Source organism: Drosophila guanche, unplaced genomic scaffold, assembly GCF_900245975.1.
Source record: "Drosophila guanche unplaced genomic scaffold, DGUA_6, whole genome shotgun sequence".
Taxonomy (NCBI): Eukaryota; Metazoa; Arthropoda; class Insecta; order Diptera; family Drosophilidae; genus Drosophila; species Drosophila guanche.
In genome coordinates this window covers 7,375,735-7,392,057 of record NW_022995744.1, presented here as the reverse complement: position 1 = coordinate 7,392,057, position 16,323 = coordinate 7,375,735, and the positions used below count along the sequence as shown (strand labels likewise).

The window sequence follows — 16,323 nt, the reverse complement described above, 5'->3', positions numbered from 1 at the left end:
ATTTGTATGGACCAGCAACATGCTGCGGAAAGGGAACTTAGTTTTTGCTTTGCTTTTCTCTTAGCTCTTTATTTTGTAAGCAATCCAATCTTGTGGAAAATTCATACATCAATCGGATAAAATTATATTTTGAGGGCTAAGAGTTCCATCCAGCAAATAATATTAAAGCGAACATCGAAATCAAGAAATTTGACTTCCGATCTTGGACACACTCGGTATATTTACGGCATATGTTAAAAACGAGATGCTATGTTTCGGTATATTTCGAAGGGACAACACTGGTGTGGCGACCAATAAAATAAAAATTAATAAAACCAAGGGAAACCGCTATGAAATTCGTTATAGAGAGCCTCACCAAGAACGGTGGGCGTCTGGGCCAGCTGCACATAAAGGATGGAGCACCAGAGCAGCGGACACCGTTGCTAATGCAAACAACAAAAGGCGGCAGCATTCCGTGTCTGTCCGCCGACGTCTTTGAGAGCCATGTGACGAGGAAGCCACAGGTTCTGCAGTTTACCCTGTCGACCATCGACCAAATGACGGAGGCGCTGGCCCAGTGGAACAGAGCAGATCGGGGACTGAGCGATTATGTGGGATTTCCCGGACACTTGAATGTGCTACTGCTGCGGGATCCTTGCGAGATGACGCCGGCAGGTGGAAACGACCGGGACATACAGCCGCTGTTCACGCGCCGCGGCAAAGAGTCGCTTTCGCCCCAGCGGTACATGGAAATGGTGGCTAGCCTTAAGCCAGACATCTACCAGGGGCTGTGCGACGCAGACACTAATGCAGATAGCTCCAAGAAACGTGTTCAGAAATCCGTGGATCGCACCGAGAAGTTCATGCAATACATCTACGAGAACAAGAGCAAAGTGGAGTCTGCCCTGCTGGCGCCTATTGTGGGCGGCTACAACACATTTGCCCGGACGCAGTCCATAAAACATGCCCACGAACAGCCCGCAGACAGCTATGGCGGCTATGTCTTTGAGGGATTCCACACGAATGGCTTGGCTGCCACCACACTGGATGCATCCAAGCTGTTGCCCATTGTCCAGCATTGTGTGGGGCAGCTGGAGGAGGGCAAGCCACGAATGGTGCCGGGTGCCTATACACCCTTGACCACGCTGGAGCTGATTGGCCTGGGCATGGATCTATTCGACACTTCATATGCTTATTGTGCGGCAGTCAACTTTAAGGCCTTGACGTTTACTTTTGCCCAGGATGCTGATGCCGTCGTGCACGTTCCCTTTCTGGACATAACGGATGATGCAAACAAGGAGGATTTCACGCCGCTGCTGAAAAAATGCGACTGCCTGAGCTGCAAGAAACACACGCGTGCCTACCTCCATCATCTGTACAAGACCAACGAGCTGCTGGGTCCCATTCTACTTATGATGTAAGTGAAATATTGAAACCCCTGTCTCAATGATTAATCTCTGTCCTTTTGCAGCCACAATCTGCATCATTACTTGGCCTTCTTTGAGGCTATAAGGCAGAGCATAGCCAGCGACGGCCTGCAGCAGCTGACGGAGCTGGTTAGGCGGCAGAACGGCGACTCCCAGGTGGATTATGGCATCGCACCCAACCGCAAAGTAATTAGCAAAGCAACAATGGGCAAAGGATTCGCCGCAGCTGCCGTGTGACTTAAATAAGGAGTAGATTTAGTATAAATAAATAGCCTCTTGGTCTCTATTGCAAACGTTTCATATGGTTAAAGGCTGTTCCCAAATCGACTGATCCTCTCCGTTCACTATCTGCTTCATTCGCGTGTATACCGCCTGAGGGGCTGTGCCAGTGATCTCACGAATTCGTTTTATAACCATCGGCTCTGTAAGATTCTCCAATTTGTCCGAGTCTGTGGATGTAAGAATGCTTATAAATTGTTTGGATGGATTGAAACATTGAAAACGGTTACCTCCCACGGGAATGTATCCAGCCAATTCGCAGAATCCCACATTAAATTCGGCCAAATCTTTGTTCACGCAGTATTGGGATCGCGCAAACACAAAAACCTGCACGTTACCGCGCTTGCCAGGTCGGCGGTCCGGGGTGATGAAGAGATTGTGGGGTATATTTTGCCCACACATCCAATCGGCGAGCTTGTGCAGATTGTTGACCTTCTCTTGCACCTCTGCCTCATCGTCATTCGCCTCGAAGATCACACAGATTGCCTCGGTGGGCATTGACTTGCTTAAGCGATACACATAGCCACCAGCCAGCTCCTCCAGCTCCACGTGGTTAATGTACAAATCCTGGGGCAGGTGCAGCAGATGGAAGTGTAGGTGATTCACAGAAGCCAGGGCACCAGGACTATTATAGCCCATCCGAATGTCGATGTCGTCTAGGCCTCGCATGAAGTTGATGCAAAACTTCAGCGAATGCGCAGTAATTCGTTGCACCAGATTGTTCTTCACGTCGGGACAGACCACCGTGTGAAACCTGGTAAGGGGGCTCCTGTTGACAATCATCTGCACTTCGGTTTTGTCAACGTCATCGATTGTCATCATCACTTCCAGGGCGTCCACTTTGTTGAAGTTGAACTGCTTTGGCTTGAACGTTGGATTGAGGTTCTCAATGGTTTGTGGGATGCGGCGCTTCAGCGTACGATCCGGATTAAGCTAGGCATGGAGAAATCAGGTGGAAATGTAACCAATTGTTTTCTATTTGTGGGTTTCCATTTACCTCCGCGTAGAACTTGTACTTTCCTGGCAGCACACGATTTGGGCGCGTTTTCTGCAGTTGGTAGGCAAAGATGCCGGGAATCTCGTGAAGCTGCTCCCATCTCACCTTGAGTGAATTAAGGTAGTGTGGCGCTTTCCCCTGAATGGTCGTCACGTACTTTGCTTTGCTTTGGGTGCGTTTCCTTTTTGGGTTTTCCTCCTCCTTCGCCATGGCCACCTTGCAAGCAACAGAGCGCGCAACAACAAATACTGGCAGAGCTACCACGCTTCTCCAACAATGCCTCCTCCGACTCAATTCTGTAGCCGCAACTCGCCGAAAGCTACTGAGCAGTCTCCAAGAATCGCAATTGATTTGTGTTAATTTTCTTAGAGTGCGAGAGTACATATTGGGTGAATTTTAAGAGGAATATTAATTTACATTTTAGAATTTGTGTCTCTGACAACTCTATCCGCTCGGACACGGCTCAGCTGTTTGTAAAGTTATCGGCATTCGAGTAGTTTTTATTTTTAATTCCTTTTATTTAACTGCTCAATAACCAAAGTCGGTGGTTTGCCCTTGCCGGAATATAATGCGGAGCATTATGGCCAAGATACAAGGCACCTGTGAAGAATTCTGTCCCGATGGCGAGATTAAAATGTTAGGTTCCATCCTTGCTCCGACGGGCTAAGATTAACTATTCACTTTGCTAACAGGCGGGTGCGCGAGAGAATGCTTCACTTCTTTGAACTCAAGAATGGTCAGAAGAACGTCCCCGGTATTCTGGTAAAGGAATTTACACGCTCTGCCGCTGACGTCAAAATGCCCAAGAGAGAGGATATGCGCACGGTGCAATGTTTGACCAGGACCGTTGAGTATCTCCTAAAAGAGTTGGTATTTTGGATTTACATATATAATTAGTCTGTTGATCACTTGCCTCTTACAGCATTGTAATGGATAACCGAGTGCCCTACCGCATGGCCTACGATTTTATTTTCGATCGCTTGCGTGCTGTGCGTCGCGAGATTGTCATTCAGATGTTGGATGCGCAACATACTGCAAAACTTCTGGAGCCAATTGTGATGTTTCTGGCGTACAGCCGGTACCGTCTGTGTGTCGAACCAATTGATATGTTTGATGCAAAGATATGCAACCAGCATCTGCAGGAGTGTCTCACTGGAGTGCTCTGCTGCTACAAGACTTTTGAAGAGGATGAAACGGCCCCAAGTCCTACAATTCGTGATCTCCAACGACGCTGTTTCATCGAGTCTGTGTATCAAGTGTTCAATTTGGGCTGCCCGGAATCCCTGGAGCGGGGCCTAACCTTACCAGAGCATGTGCGCCAGGATCCAACTTTTAAGCTCAGCTTTCAGATGAGCCTTTCCTACCACCAGGGAAATCTCTACCGCGTCCTCTTAGCATTGCCCAAACTTCCGCACATACTCTGTGCCTTGGCCGCCACAAAGTTACAGATAATACGAAGGTACGGCGCACCATGAACGATTTTCTATAAAAGCTGACATATGACTACTTCTAGACGGATTCTTCAAATGTTTACGCATGCCTACAATAAGCAGTTCAATGTGCCGGGTTCGTACTTGTTGCGTGTGATGTTATTCGGTTCGCCGGAGCATTTGACCCAGCAGTGCCGCCACTACGGCCTGGAAGTGAGCAAGGAACTTGAGCGTGAGCCGGTGCTGTGTAGTAGGTCGGTGTTTAAGAACCCCGAAGAAACAAAGCTACTGTATATACCCGGAATTGGCAATGTCCCCAAGGCAGTGCTATTCAAAAAGTCTGATTTTATAAACTCTGCTGAGACAATTAAGGAGCAGCATGAACCGTTTGTTGACTCCAAACTGAAAAAGGTTTATTTGCCAGAAGTTTTACTTCTTAAAAAATTCACTTGAGCTAGAGCAGTGGATCTAAATAATAAGATATGAAATGAAACGATTTTGTTAATTTATTTTTAAGAGATATGTGAGTATAAATTAATGGGCAACCCTGGAAAAAGAATATATCGTTATCGATAGTCAGAATGAATAGTACATTTTTCCATGGATAATGATTCCGTGATTCAATAATAAAAATTCGAAATTATATACCTACCAGCATTATTGTGCATCGACTATTTGCATAAATATTACACTTTTGAATATGTGCGCACAGCACATCTTCATACGTACATACATATGCACAAAGCACATATACATATACGCACAGGGTTGCATTCGAGGCGGGTGTCGGACGCTGTCTAACCAACACCAACAAAAAGTGTACGCAAGAGAAAGTTTTTGGAAAATACAATTCCGCCATATTTACCGGCAAAATTCAAAACATTTACATTGTTGCCAAACAATTGATCCAGCTGGATCCTATTTGTGCAATAATCAAGTGCCAGGCAACAGCGTGAAGGTCGAAACGAGCAACAAAGCCAAGCGACGTCTGCTGCTGCCGTCGCGCAGCCCCACGCAGCACTAATGACAATAGGGAAGTCGTAGAGGAGGGAAAACACAAATACCGACAAAAAGAAGCCCAGTCCAGCCAGCATCAGCCTGGTACGGTACGCAATTGAACGGGTATGTTTTTTATATTCTGCGTATAGACAGTGGAAAATTGCGAAGTACTAATTGCCAATTCGCAGTGGCCACCAAACAGCGCACACACAGACGCGCGCCAACACACACACGCGCACCGCACCGTGCAATATATACACACACACAAAGCAGAGGGCCCAAGAAAGACGGAACAGCGATGACAAGTCATCACCACAGCGTCGGCGTTGGTGGCGGCAACTTTCCGCCCCAACTCCAACTGCAGCATCAGCACCAACTCCGGGCACCCATTGTGAAGAACCTATCGCTTGCTGCGGCGGCAGTGCCCCTGCCCATGACCTCCTCATCCTCCTCGTCTGGCCACGGCACGAATGCATCGTCGATGTATTTCACACAGGTCTTGCAGCAGCCGCCAACAGCAATCGTGGACCATGAGCCGTACACCAGCGTGCTGCAGCCAGCGGGTGGCGGCAGCGAGAGTTTCCTCATCGAGGAGATCATCGACGACTACGAAGATGAGACAAATATTGTTGTGGACACAGGAGAGTTCTTCATATCGGGCGATGTTTACGAATACTACCCGGCGGTGGATCGTCTAGGTAGGTTTACCTCAGGGGCCGTGGCCGAGGCAGATGCCGTGCCACCGCCAATTATAATGCAGCAGACCAGCGAGGATGAAGACTACATAGATGAAGATGCGATGCGTATGTCGTCCTCCTGCGATGGTGACGAGGAGGATGCGGACGAGGAGTCGGATGCGGTACCGGCCATGACGAATGCCTTCGAAATAGCCTCCGAAGTGTTGACCACCCTCGAGGCCACCAACATCAAGGAGGAGCAGCTGGAGAGCGACTTTTACATGAAAACAGCGGAGGACTCAAACAGCTCCAATGCCCAGGATTTCAAGGACCTGAAGCTCTTCGGCAACAGTAGTCGCGTGGAGCGACGGGCCAGTGCCGCCACAAAGCGCTGGAAGCAGACCAAGGTACCCATTCGCATCACCCAGGATGAGTTCAATGTAACGCTCTGGTCGTCCCTCAACTCGGAGGACGAGGAAGAGGAGGAGGAGGACTTGGACGACCCCCAAGTGTCTGTGGTCCATCCCGTGGTGTCCTCATCAACCAGCACTGAAGCCTCCTCCTCCAATATGCCAAAACTCATCATCGATGAGCACATAATCAGCAACAACATGCATCACGATGTCCTCAGCGATGGCATCGGCAATGAATACGTCATCCTGCCGGATCCCTTCAGCGCATCGGCAGTAACGGATGTGGAGGAGGTGGTCAATGCATTTATGGGCGATGTGAAGGGCGAGGAAGACAGCCAGCCGCTGAGTGAGCAGTTCATCTACGCCGATAACCATCTGGATGAGGCATACGGCTCAATTGAACTCATCGAGAATATGCCCCACAACGTGGAGTTGATACCAGTCCCAGCTGCCGCACCACCACCACCTCAGGCGATGACGGGCGGCACGAAGACAAGCCGCTGCCCAACAGCAGCCCAGCTGTCGCTACCAAAGCTGGTGCTACAGAACAGCAGCACAAATGTGCGACTGAAAAGCAGCACAGGGTCGCAGGCCAAGGCCGCTAAAAGGCAACTAAGCATCGCCTCTGCACCTGTCGTAGGATTGAATGCGGCGTCGCAACCACCACCGCTGGTGACTCCCAGAATTTTGGCACGCCCGCGAGCCACCACGATGACCAAAACAGCAGCCAGTCTTGCCAACCAAGTGGCTGCCAGCAGTCAGACGGCCGACGGTGCCGCTGCAGGAGCCGCTGCCGAAGAGGACGAGGAGCCAAAGTTTCGGTGCACCCATCGCGGCTGCAACAAGGAGTTCAGGAATCACTCGGCCATGCGGAAGCACATGCATACGCACGGTCCGCGCGGTCATGTGTGCAATGTTTGCGGCAAGAGTTTTGTGGAGAGCTCCAAGCTTAAGCGCCACCAGCTGGTGCACACTGGCGAGAAGCCATTCGAGTGTACCTTCGAGGGCTGCGGCAAGCGTTTCTCCCTCGACTTCAATCTGCGCACCCACGTCAGAATACACACCGGCGATCGCCCCTACCATTGTCCCATTGATGGCTGCTCCAAGTGCTTTGCACAGTCGACGAACCTCAAGTCGCACATGCTGACGCACACCAAGCCCAAGCGCAAGTGGCCCCGGGCACCGCAGGTCAACAGTAAGTCATCTCCGCAGGTCAACAACAAGACGCCGCTGGTGGCACGTTACGGGCGTTTGGAATTTGGCGAGGATCCGCGACTGGTGTACGTGGAGCAGAACGAGGAGATGGGATCGGTGCTGCTGGATGGTACGTCGACCACATCCTAACTATCAGTGACCATCAATGTGTCCCTCAGTAGAACCGTGGCCTGAGTGAGAAGACTGGCCCCAGTTCCCGGGCACTTTATCAAGTCGCAAGCGAGCGTGTATTATCTGGCCAGATAATAGATATTATCTGGCGGATAAGCAAGCAACAAACCAACCAACCAACCCACGTGTACAGTTAGTTATAGATCAGGGCCATTAGTCTATGCATGGCGGAGTTTATTCTTGTAATCTATGTGGCGGAGAGTCTGCGGAGCGTGGGACGCCGTCCGCATGCTGCTCCTCTACAAACGCAACTCCTAAGTAAGTTCTTTTCTTAAATTGGATACGTAGTAGGTGTGTGAAGCCATGGACATGGATGAATAAATGGAGGATCGATCGATCAGTCGATCGTCTAGATATGTAAGCATAGTTTTAAGTGCCCTAAGGCCCGTAAAACCCCCCCACAAAATAGCTATCACTATCACTATATGTACTAATTTTACTACCATCCGCAACCGGATGCATTATGGCATCCGAGTTGTGGATCTATTCGTGTGCAGTCTTCACTCGAATAACAAAACACTGCGCACACACACAACCATACAATATTTCTACACACAACGCGGGGCGCGTTACCCTACAATATTTAATACGCATAAACATACGCAAAACCTACAACCTACAACCCTCCCATAGGCTATCTACATATATTTTTGTAATGAAATGTAACACTTAGAGCATTGAACTGCAAAGTAACGTTTAAAATAGAACAGAAGCAGAGCAGGAGTAAATTTTTGTAGCGCCTAAATGTAATTCACAAAATGGAAAACACTTCAATTCGATTGTACAACTTAACCAGAGTCGCGGCATAAACAAGGGAATACCTCTTTCAAAATTATACAAATAAAAACACGAAAAGAATTCAAAAGCAACATCAATTGCACATTCTTTAGCATTCACATTTATTCTCTTAACTATTATTAAGCATCCAACAGGGAGTACGTGTGTAGACTGAGGCTAGCTTAAACAGTGCGCCGGCCGATTAGTGGCTGAAATTTGATGCTTAGCTTATCCACTAAAGAAACTCCAACACCTTCTTCGGCTGTTATTGATGTGTAAACACACTTGGTGGATGTGAATATGTGTGGATTAGATAAAGCTGGCGCGTGGATAGGCACAATAACAGATACGCAGCAGCAGGCAGATATTCAATTATTGGAAAATTGGAAGTATAAACACACACGCTGCGGTTCGGTTATATGACCTTGACACCTTGTCCTTGATGCGCTCCGGGTAAGATATCGGCAATAAGTGTGTTGGGTGAGATTAGTCCGGCCAGAGAGAGCAGCACCGAGTAGTTGAAGTACCAGAATACGCAGAAGAGCACCATAAAGAGCACGTCTGCAAATGAGAGAAGAGCAATAATATAGAAAGCGTCGCGTCGCTCGTGATAAGCCTAAAAATTCGCACTAAATGTATGACGAATTGTATTGGACAAACCCTTGGCTGAAGAGAGATGAGTTGTCCCAATACTTACGTATCGTTACACGTTCCCACTTCTCCACCATATAGAGCTCGGTAACCTGGGGAAATCGAAAAACATGAAGCCAATTAACGACACGAATAACACCGACTTTTCTCTGGAATACGCACCATGAGGTATCGGAACCACCAGTAGCTGGCAAACTCCACAACATTGTCGACAATCATGTTGCTCATTTCGATCAATTCAAACAATAAAACTTAAAGACACAAATTAGCGCGTTTTAAGTGCTCAAATTTAATTTTTCCCCTTCTTTAATTTATACTAAATTAACAGAGTTGGATAACGCAAAACACCAAGTTCCAGTGTTGTGTAGTGCTTGGGTCATGGTACTGGAAAATTCATTCTGGCAACAGCTGTTCAACAAATTGTTTACAAAATATTTTGAAATAATTAAAACGGACAATGACAAATTTCGTTGTGAAGCTGCTTCAACGCACCCAACTGTCCCACAGCCAGGTGGATAAAAAGCCCTTCATTTATGCCCGGAGCAACTGGCTGGATGATGAGGTCGATTTTCAATTCCTGTCCACATTCGACAACCAAAATTATAGGGGCAGCCTGAAGTATACGGAAATACGAAGTGCCGCCAGTGATCTCGACGTGGAGTACGAGGTATTTCTCAGCGAATGCAAGAATGCGCTCACCACGCACATGGGACTGACCGGATTCGACTACGAGATAGCCCAAGAGGACGAGCAGCAACAGGTCTTCAAACTGCATAAATGCGACGGCTATGAGGCGCTGTACCTGGACATTCCGCTGAAGAAGGTGTCAAACTGCTATCAGCTGCTGGATGCAGCCATAGATCTGGGCCAGCAACCGGCAACTGCGGCTCCTTCCACACACCTTGAGCGGTTAAGCAAACACTCGATCGAAGAGTACGAGAAATATGTGACGGCATCGAAAGAAAAGGAGGCACAAATGCTGAAAAAGTTCATTCTACTCATAAACAGCAAAAAGGCACACATTAGAGATCTGAAGAGACAGCTGGAGGAGCGCAGCGATAAGCATACCAAGAAGAAGAAAAACTCTGGCAATGAAGACACCGATGACGACGACGATAAGGAGGAGTTTGCTGCCGCCACGCAGGCTATGGACATGGAAAAGGACACGTAGGACACCCACGAAGCCCCAGTTCTTTCATTGAGTTCGAGTCGGTTTTTCTTTTTTCATTTCGATTGATTTGATTTTGTAAAATAAATTAGCTTTATAATGTATGTATATATGTATAAATAAACAACAAATAGACTTTAAACATAATACATTAAATTACCAGCAATAGACGTGTAAATGTGGGTGGTGTTGTGGCTTACAATTAGACCAACAGAAGATCGTTTTTGGAATAAGTTACAATATATAGTATATAATATATATATACATATATTACATATTTATGCATGCATATGTATACGTAGTTATCGTTGCAGTTGTTGGAATTTCCACAAAAAATAAAGAAACACAAAAGACATAACCCTTTGAAATGAAGAAAAAGAGTAAGGAAAAGCCTGGTACATAAGGTAAGTGTGTGTTAGGTTTGTGTGTGTGTGTGTTAATATGTATATGCGCTATCATATAGACGTTATGTATATAAGAAGTTATGTTTAGGTTTTAGGGTGTGGATAACGTTTGAAAGAGTAAACAATTACGAGCTGATGGTGAAGTGGATTTTAGGATCCGGCCGTTTGATCACTCAGAGTGCAAGCAGATCCTCCTCGGCGCCCGGTTTCTTTGGTGTCTTTCGTAAGCTATCGCCTCCAGGTCCTGTCTGTGTATTCGTGCTGGCGGCAGAGTTCGAAGCATTGATCGTTGGAAGATTTTCAGCGGCAGCTGCACGTTCCTCAAGGAATTTGTCAAACTCTGAGCTGGTCAGCTCCTCAATGCCATCGACTTCCTTCTGTGGACAAAATAAAGCCGCACATTAGTCAAGATCCACGCAAAAGGGGTTTAAGGTTGTGAAAGAAGCAGAAAAAGCAAAAGTAAGTCATGTAAATCGAATAACCGAGGACGAAAATGTGCGTGTTGTGAATGAGCTTAGGAAAAAGTCGAAATGCAAATTGATTTTTTGTTTGTTTTGCTACTTACTGAGCTGCCCAACCACGCCTCCATTTCATCGATCTCATTCTCTTTCGTCGACTGTTTTGGGGCGCAAAAACACAGAAGAAGAACCCAAAAAGTGGGGGAGGGAGGAAACGAACGAAGAACGTAACCAAACGAAATTTGCATAGAAACAAAAACAAATGTTTGAAATTTATAATCAATAAATGAATGGCCAAAACGAGGAATAAATATTAAAGTAAGAAAAAAAAGGATCGAACGCCATTAGTTAGATCACTTGCCGGCGGCACAATTACTCACTTTACTTACCACCGGCGGATCGCCGGTTGCCCTTAGTGATGGCTGCTGCTTCTGTGCTTGTTTGTAGGGTGAGGCCACGGGTACGGCCCCGACACTGCCGGCAGCCGCATCCACGGAGGGAATGTCGCGCAGCAAGTCCGTTTTGCTAAGCAAAAGAAAAACGATTTTAGTTAATAAAAAAGGCAAGTAAAAACATAAATAAACTTACTGGTTGCCATCGGTGCGCGATTGCGCCAGCATATCGAACTCATCTGCAGCGGCTGCTCCCCGTGGTGCGGCTGCTACAGCTCCAGCGTTGCTGCCGGACGATAGGCTGAGCTGGCCAAAGCTCTGGGGTAGCTGCTGCTGCTGTTCTTCGCTGCTCTCAATCAAATCGATCAGCAGCTGATCGCTTTGCGGCGTATTGCTGACGGCAACAGCACCTGTGGCAGAGGGTGGCGGTGGAAGCGAGGCCACAACTGCACCCGTACCTGGGGCCACGCCAGGCAGACCCATGGCGGCGCCCAACACTGCCGAGGGCGAGGTGACAACTGCACCGCCACCCAGTCCCTGGGTGCGAGTCTTCTCGTAGCGCTGATGGCGCAAGAACAAATTATTGAGCTCGTCGTTGATGCGCAGAAACTCGGCTGTCAGCTCGTCATCCTGCACACGTCCAATCAGATCCACAATGCGCGACTGCATCTCCTTGCAGGTGGAGGTGAGCTCGTTGAGCAGCGCATAGTCGTCGGTGGACTCCTGGCCGGGCTTCAGCACGCTCAGCATTTCGCTCAGGATGGCCATGTTGTTGCTGACTATCTCCAGCTCTGATCGCAGCTTCGCTCCCTGCTCTGGCGTCAAATGCAATGGACCGCTGCTGGGTGGTGCAGCGGCGGCAGCAGCAGCAGCAGCCACAGCTGCCGCATGCTGCGGCGATACTGTATGGGCAGCCATCAACTGTGGATGTGGATGCACCTCCGGCACACTCTAAAAGGGAAGCGAGAGGGAATGGAGCATAAGAAAACGTACTTTAAATGTGAGTAAAGGACATCTTACCCTCTGTGGCGTATAGATGGGCGCCATGGCATCCAAATCGGCGACAGGAAACTCAATGCCCTTGTTCTTCAGCTCCATGTACATCTGTGTGACCCCATTGAGGTCTGGCTGGTTCTTGAAGGCATCCGCCCATATCTGTATAAGGCTGAGCACCTTCTCCTGCATGGCAGCTGGCGGATCGTTCTTTGGCCCAATCAGCTTGACCAATTCGTTGATAAAGTCCTTCTGTGCCACCAGCACATGGAATGCCTTGCCGCAGTTCTTCACGCATGTCTCTAGAACTGTCAGCGTGAACATCACCACTTGATTGTTCTTGCCGGCATTCTGTGAGAGTCGCTTCCGTATAGCGCGCATGGCATCGCGGGCCGTGTCCGAGGATTCGTTGATCATGTCGCAGATTTCCATATTGGCAGCCCAATTCTCCGAGGCAAGATTTGCATCGGTGGCAGCCTCTGTGTGGTAGGAGTAGGGTGAATAGCAGTTTTATTATCATTACTAATAAAGGAGTGCAATGACTTCATTTCAGAGCAACGCAACGCATACGCAAATACAGGTGGGTGCATTCCCATATAGCAACCGCAAAAAAATTAATAATGAAACAAGATGAAGCAATAAAAGCGCACAAACCATTGCACAGTCATGCCGTTTGCTTGTACATATGTTTGTGTGTATGGAAATGACTGCGAAAATGCGAAGCAAAGGAAAAATGAAACCAATTAACACATCTATTTTATGTAACTATGGAAGCCGCCAAAGGCAAAACGCAAAAACCAAAAAAAGAGGTTGAATCTTCGATGACTAATTGCCTTTACCTATGGAGCAGCAGTGTCAGCGGGGGGGTACGAAGCATCAAGTACAAGTACGAAGTACAGGGAAATGCGTTCAGTTGCCTAAGCCAATAATCATTTTTGTGTAATAATCGCAAGCAACAAATTGCCTCACTGCTATCTGTCGCACCTGTCAATGGCCCTCCCTTGCTTGACGATGACAAACCCATCCCATCTGTACTCTAATCACTATCCTGTCTAATCTTATCAGGCAATTTTTTGCCAATGCCACTGTGTTTTGGACTGTGGTATGGTTGTGTGGCGTGATAACCGTCTTCACCATAGTAATGGTGTGGCAACAACAAATCAGTTTTCATTGCCTGTTCGAGCGAGCCGCAAGAAAGTGACGCAGCGCAGCAAGAGGCCAAAAGAAAGTTGTGAAAATTCAATTTTCCAGTGCCTCAATGGCACCGCTACGCCTCTGACACTGCTCATTTGATATGTTTTTGATGATTGAGCCTCTGGGTGGCACTGGCAAGTGCGCAATTGTACCCACATATGTACATTTGTGTGTGGAAAATGTTACGATTTAATCATATACACACCCCCACATCCGGCAGTGCAGCGGAAGGAGCAGGTGGGGGGCAGAGTGGCGGTGGCGCAGCAGCTTTTTACGTTTTCCATTTCAACTCACCTATGCGCTGTCCAATTGGAGTGGAGAAAACATTTCCCAGGGCGCCAACGTTGAAGAATGAAGCCATTTTAGTGCGCTCTCTCGCTGTGTATATTTCGTTTTCTGTCTTAACCAATGTAATAACCAGTTTTTGCAATAAATATTATTTACTTTTACACCTGAGAATGTTTATACGTTTCGAGCAGAGTGGCCGCGGATTTATTAATAAGATATACCGTCGGACCCTCATAAATAAACAAAAATATACCTTCTTATATTAAAAATATACTAAAAATATACCGTAGTCTAAAATCAAATTCCTCGATTTCGATGTTCTATTTGATATTACTGGCTTGCAAAGCCTTTTAAAACTGAAACAATAATTTAATCCGATTATAAAATGAATTTTACTTATTATAAATACTCCTTTGATGTTCAGGGATATTCTCTCCTGTGCCTAAACGGTCAGGGAATTCTATCCTGCGTCTAAACGGTCAGAAATATACCAAAATAACCTTCTCATGTTCAAAATATATCGTAAATAATGAGAAAATAATCACCCACAAATATGTATCGATATATTCATATATCGATGTATTTGACATCCCTAGGAAAAGTTTTTGATGGAAAACAACGATTGAACCAACAAATTCTGCCTTAAACTAGGAAATTGGGAATTCTTGCTCTAGTTCGGTATAGTGCGGTGCAATATGGCCGCTTTAGTACTAACCCGGAACATGCAGCTGGCCAGTAAGTGATGCGGCGAGCCGCAAAAAAAGTGCCTGGCGAAAATTATGTAATGATGGAATTTAGTTTCCTTTGCTAACGTTGTTGTTGTTGTTGATTCCCGACTGTAGAACACCATGGCAGTGGTGTCGTGGGCGTGCTCTGCCTTCGGGGCTACGCTGCCACCGCTGAAGATGCGCCACGCCCCCTGAAGACCACCAATCCGGCTGCCATGAAGCGCGGCACGGGCGGACGCAGCAGCTTCAACGGAATCGTGGCCACCGTTTTCGGAGCTACCGGCTTTGTGGGTCGCTATGTGTGCAACAAGCTGGGCAAGTCCGGCTCCCAGATGATCCTGCCCTATCGCGGTGAGGACTCTGAGGTTATCCGCCTGAAAGTCACCGGCGATCTGGGTCAGGTGCTGTTTCACTTTTACAATCTGGAGGATTCCGCTTCCATTCGCAACGCTGTCAAGCACTCGAACGTGGTCATCAACTTGGTTGGCCGCGACTTCGAGACCAAGAACTTCAAGTTCAAGGATGTCAATGTCACTGGCGCTGAGAGGATTGCCAGGTGAGTGCCACAAGGAGGCATATAACCACCTTCAATGATTAATGTTTCTCTCTTGAAGGATCTGCCGCGAGGCTGGCGTAGAGAGATTGATTCATCTCTCGTCCCTGAACGTGGAGGCGAATCCCAAGACCCTGTACGTCAAGGGCGGCAGTGAGTGGCTGAGGAGCAAATACGAGGGAGAGCTCCGCGTGCGTGATGCCTTCCCCAATGCCACAATTATTCGACCGGCCGACATCTACGGCTCGGAGGATCGCTTCTTGCGCTACTATGCACACATCTGGCGTCGCCAGTTCCGCTCGATGCCGCTCTGGTACAAGGGAGAGCGCACCGTGAAGCAGCCCGTGTACGTGACGGATGTGGCCCAGGCCATTATCAACGCAGCGAAGGATCCGGATACCGCTGGACGCATCTACCAAGCTGTTGGGTAGGTATCCGAAAGTACTCCCATGGAAATTCCGCTGTATTCTGTGAGTCCTTTGCAGTCCCAAGCGGTATCAGCTGAGCGAGCTGGTCGATTGGTTCCATCGCCTGATGCGCAAGGATCAGAAGCGCTGGGGCTATCAGCGTTACGACATGCGCTGGGACCCCACCTTCCTGATGAAGGCCAAGCTCACGAGCTTTATATGCCCCGGTGCGCCAATTGGCGGTCTGCACCCGGAACGCATTGAGCGCGAGGGCATCACCGACAAGGTTCTGCCTGGTGTGCCCACTCTGGAGGATTTGGGTGTTCAGCTGACTACCATGGAGCAGCAGGTGCCCTGGGAGCTGCGTCCGTATCGCGCTGCCCTCTACTACGATGCCGAGTTGGGTGAATTCGAGACACCGGAGCCACCCAAGACCATTGAGGCACGCGAGGAGCTGCGCTTGTTTGCCTAATCGTTGTTGGCTTGAGTGTTGATTGGAAATTCTTAGTAAAAACTTGTTTAAGGCGATGCGTCAATAAAAGGAAGTCTACAATTAAAGCTACTAGGAATTCCGTTCAGTTTGAATTACAAGTTTTTAGCGCTTTCGTGGAATCGCAACGGCGCTGCCACTCTTTCGAAAATAGTGACGAGAGCGCACATGTGACAGTAATCGGAAATTATAAACACTCGGCAACACTCTACCGCAACATTAGCGAACAATTT

General features: G+C 48.0%; 8 protein-coding genes across 10 annotated transcripts; 5 read left to right on the top strand and 3 right to left on the bottom strand.

The window, feature by feature from the left end:
- Nucleotides 1-258: 258 nt before the first annotated feature.
- LOC117580339 (queuine tRNA-ribosyltransferase accessory subunit 2) lies at nucleotides 259-1,692 on the top strand. The gene is made up of 2 exons (XM_034266845.1): nucleotides 259-1,396; nucleotides 1,451-1,692. The coding sequence occupies exons 1-2, from the start codon at nucleotides 330-332 to the stop codon at nucleotides 1,641-1,643; spliced, it is 1,260 nt and encodes a 419-aa protein (XP_034122736.1). The 5' UTR covers nucleotides 259-329; the 3' UTR covers nucleotides 1,644-1,692.
- Nucleotides 1,666-3,154, bottom strand: LOC117580341 (GDP-D-glucose phosphorylase 1). Its single transcript, XM_034266846.1, has 3 exons — nucleotides 2,683-3,154; nucleotides 1,916-2,618; nucleotides 1,666-1,855 (listed from the first exon to the last, which is right to left on the bottom strand). The coding sequence occupies exons 1-3, from the start codon at nucleotides 3,064-3,066 to the stop codon at nucleotides 1,704-1,706; spliced, it is 1,239 nt and encodes a 412-aa protein (XP_034122737.1). The 5' UTR covers nucleotides 3,067-3,154; the 3' UTR covers nucleotides 1,666-1,703.
- A 15-nt stretch (nucleotides 3,155-3,169) lies between these two features.
- On the top strand, nucleotides 3,170-4,668 carry LOC117580342 (germinal-center associated nuclear protein). Its single transcript, XM_034266847.1, has 4 exons — nucleotides 3,170-3,318; nucleotides 3,375-3,548; nucleotides 3,605-4,141; nucleotides 4,196-4,668. Exons 1-4 carry the CDS (start codon nucleotides 3,251-3,253, stop codon nucleotides 4,563-4,565), a joined length of 1,149 nt encoding a protein of 382 aa, XP_034122738.1. The 5' UTR covers nucleotides 3,170-3,250; the 3' UTR covers nucleotides 4,566-4,668.
- A 174-nt stretch (nucleotides 4,669-4,842) lies between these two features.
- On the top strand, nucleotides 4,843-8,456 carry LOC117580337 (polycomb protein PHO). The gene is made up of 2 exons (XM_034266841.1): nucleotides 4,843-5,234; nucleotides 5,300-8,456. The coding sequence occupies exon 2, from the start codon at nucleotides 5,410-5,412 to the stop codon at nucleotides 7,543-7,545; it is 2,136 nt and encodes a 711-aa protein (XP_034122732.1). The 5' UTR covers nucleotides 4,843-5,234; nucleotides 5,300-5,409; the 3' UTR covers nucleotides 7,546-8,456.
- Nucleotides 8,457-8,458: 2 nt separating this feature from the next.
- On the bottom strand, nucleotides 8,459-9,344 carry LOC117580344. The gene is made up of 3 exons (XM_034266850.1): nucleotides 9,178-9,344; nucleotides 9,062-9,107; nucleotides 8,459-8,925 (listed from the first exon to the last, which is right to left on the bottom strand). Exons 1-3 carry the CDS (start codon nucleotides 9,241-9,243, stop codon nucleotides 8,780-8,782), a joined length of 258 nt encoding a protein of 85 aa, XP_034122741.1. The 5' UTR covers nucleotides 9,244-9,344; the 3' UTR covers nucleotides 8,459-8,779.
- A 57-nt stretch (nucleotides 9,345-9,401) lies between these two features.
- On the top strand, nucleotides 9,402-10,432 carry LOC117580343. Its single transcript, XM_034266848.1, has one exon. It carries the CDS (start codon nucleotides 9,473-9,475, stop codon nucleotides 10,184-10,186), a length of 714 nt encoding a protein of 237 aa, XP_034122739.1. The 5' UTR covers nucleotides 9,402-9,472; the 3' UTR covers nucleotides 10,187-10,432.
- Nucleotides 10,433-10,467: 35 nt separating this feature from the next.
- Nucleotides 10,468-14,108, bottom strand: LOC117580338 (TOM1-like protein 2). Of its 3 annotated transcripts, none has more exons than XM_034266842.1 (6): nucleotides 13,919-14,108; nucleotides 12,458-12,909; nucleotides 11,634-12,388; nucleotides 11,426-11,570; nucleotides 11,153-11,203; nucleotides 10,468-10,964 (listed from the first exon to the last, which is right to left on the bottom strand). In XM_034266842.1, exons 1-6 carry the CDS (start codon nucleotides 13,983-13,985, stop codon nucleotides 10,761-10,763), a joined length of 1,674 nt encoding a protein of 557 aa, XP_034122733.1. In that variant the 5' UTR covers nucleotides 13,986-14,108; the 3' UTR covers nucleotides 10,468-10,760. The 3 variants fall into 3 exon arrangements, with proteins under 3 accessions (XP_034122733.1, XP_034122734.1, XP_034122735.1); XM_034266843.1 differs by having other exon boundaries at nucleotides 11,435-11,570; XM_034266844.1 differs by lacking the exon at nucleotides 11,153-11,203.
- Nucleotides 14,109-14,488: 380 nt separating this feature from the next.
- Nucleotides 14,489-16,162, top strand: LOC117580009 (NADH dehydrogenase [ubiquinone] 1 alpha subcomplex subunit 9, mitochondrial). Its single transcript, XM_034266213.1, has 4 exons — nucleotides 14,489-14,647; nucleotides 14,755-15,196; nucleotides 15,255-15,620; nucleotides 15,679-16,162. The coding sequence occupies exons 1-4, from the start codon at nucleotides 14,608-14,610 to the stop codon at nucleotides 16,070-16,072; spliced, it is 1,242 nt and encodes a 413-aa protein (XP_034122104.1). The 5' UTR covers nucleotides 14,489-14,607; the 3' UTR covers nucleotides 16,073-16,162.
- Nucleotides 16,163-16,323: the final 161 nt, after the last annotated feature.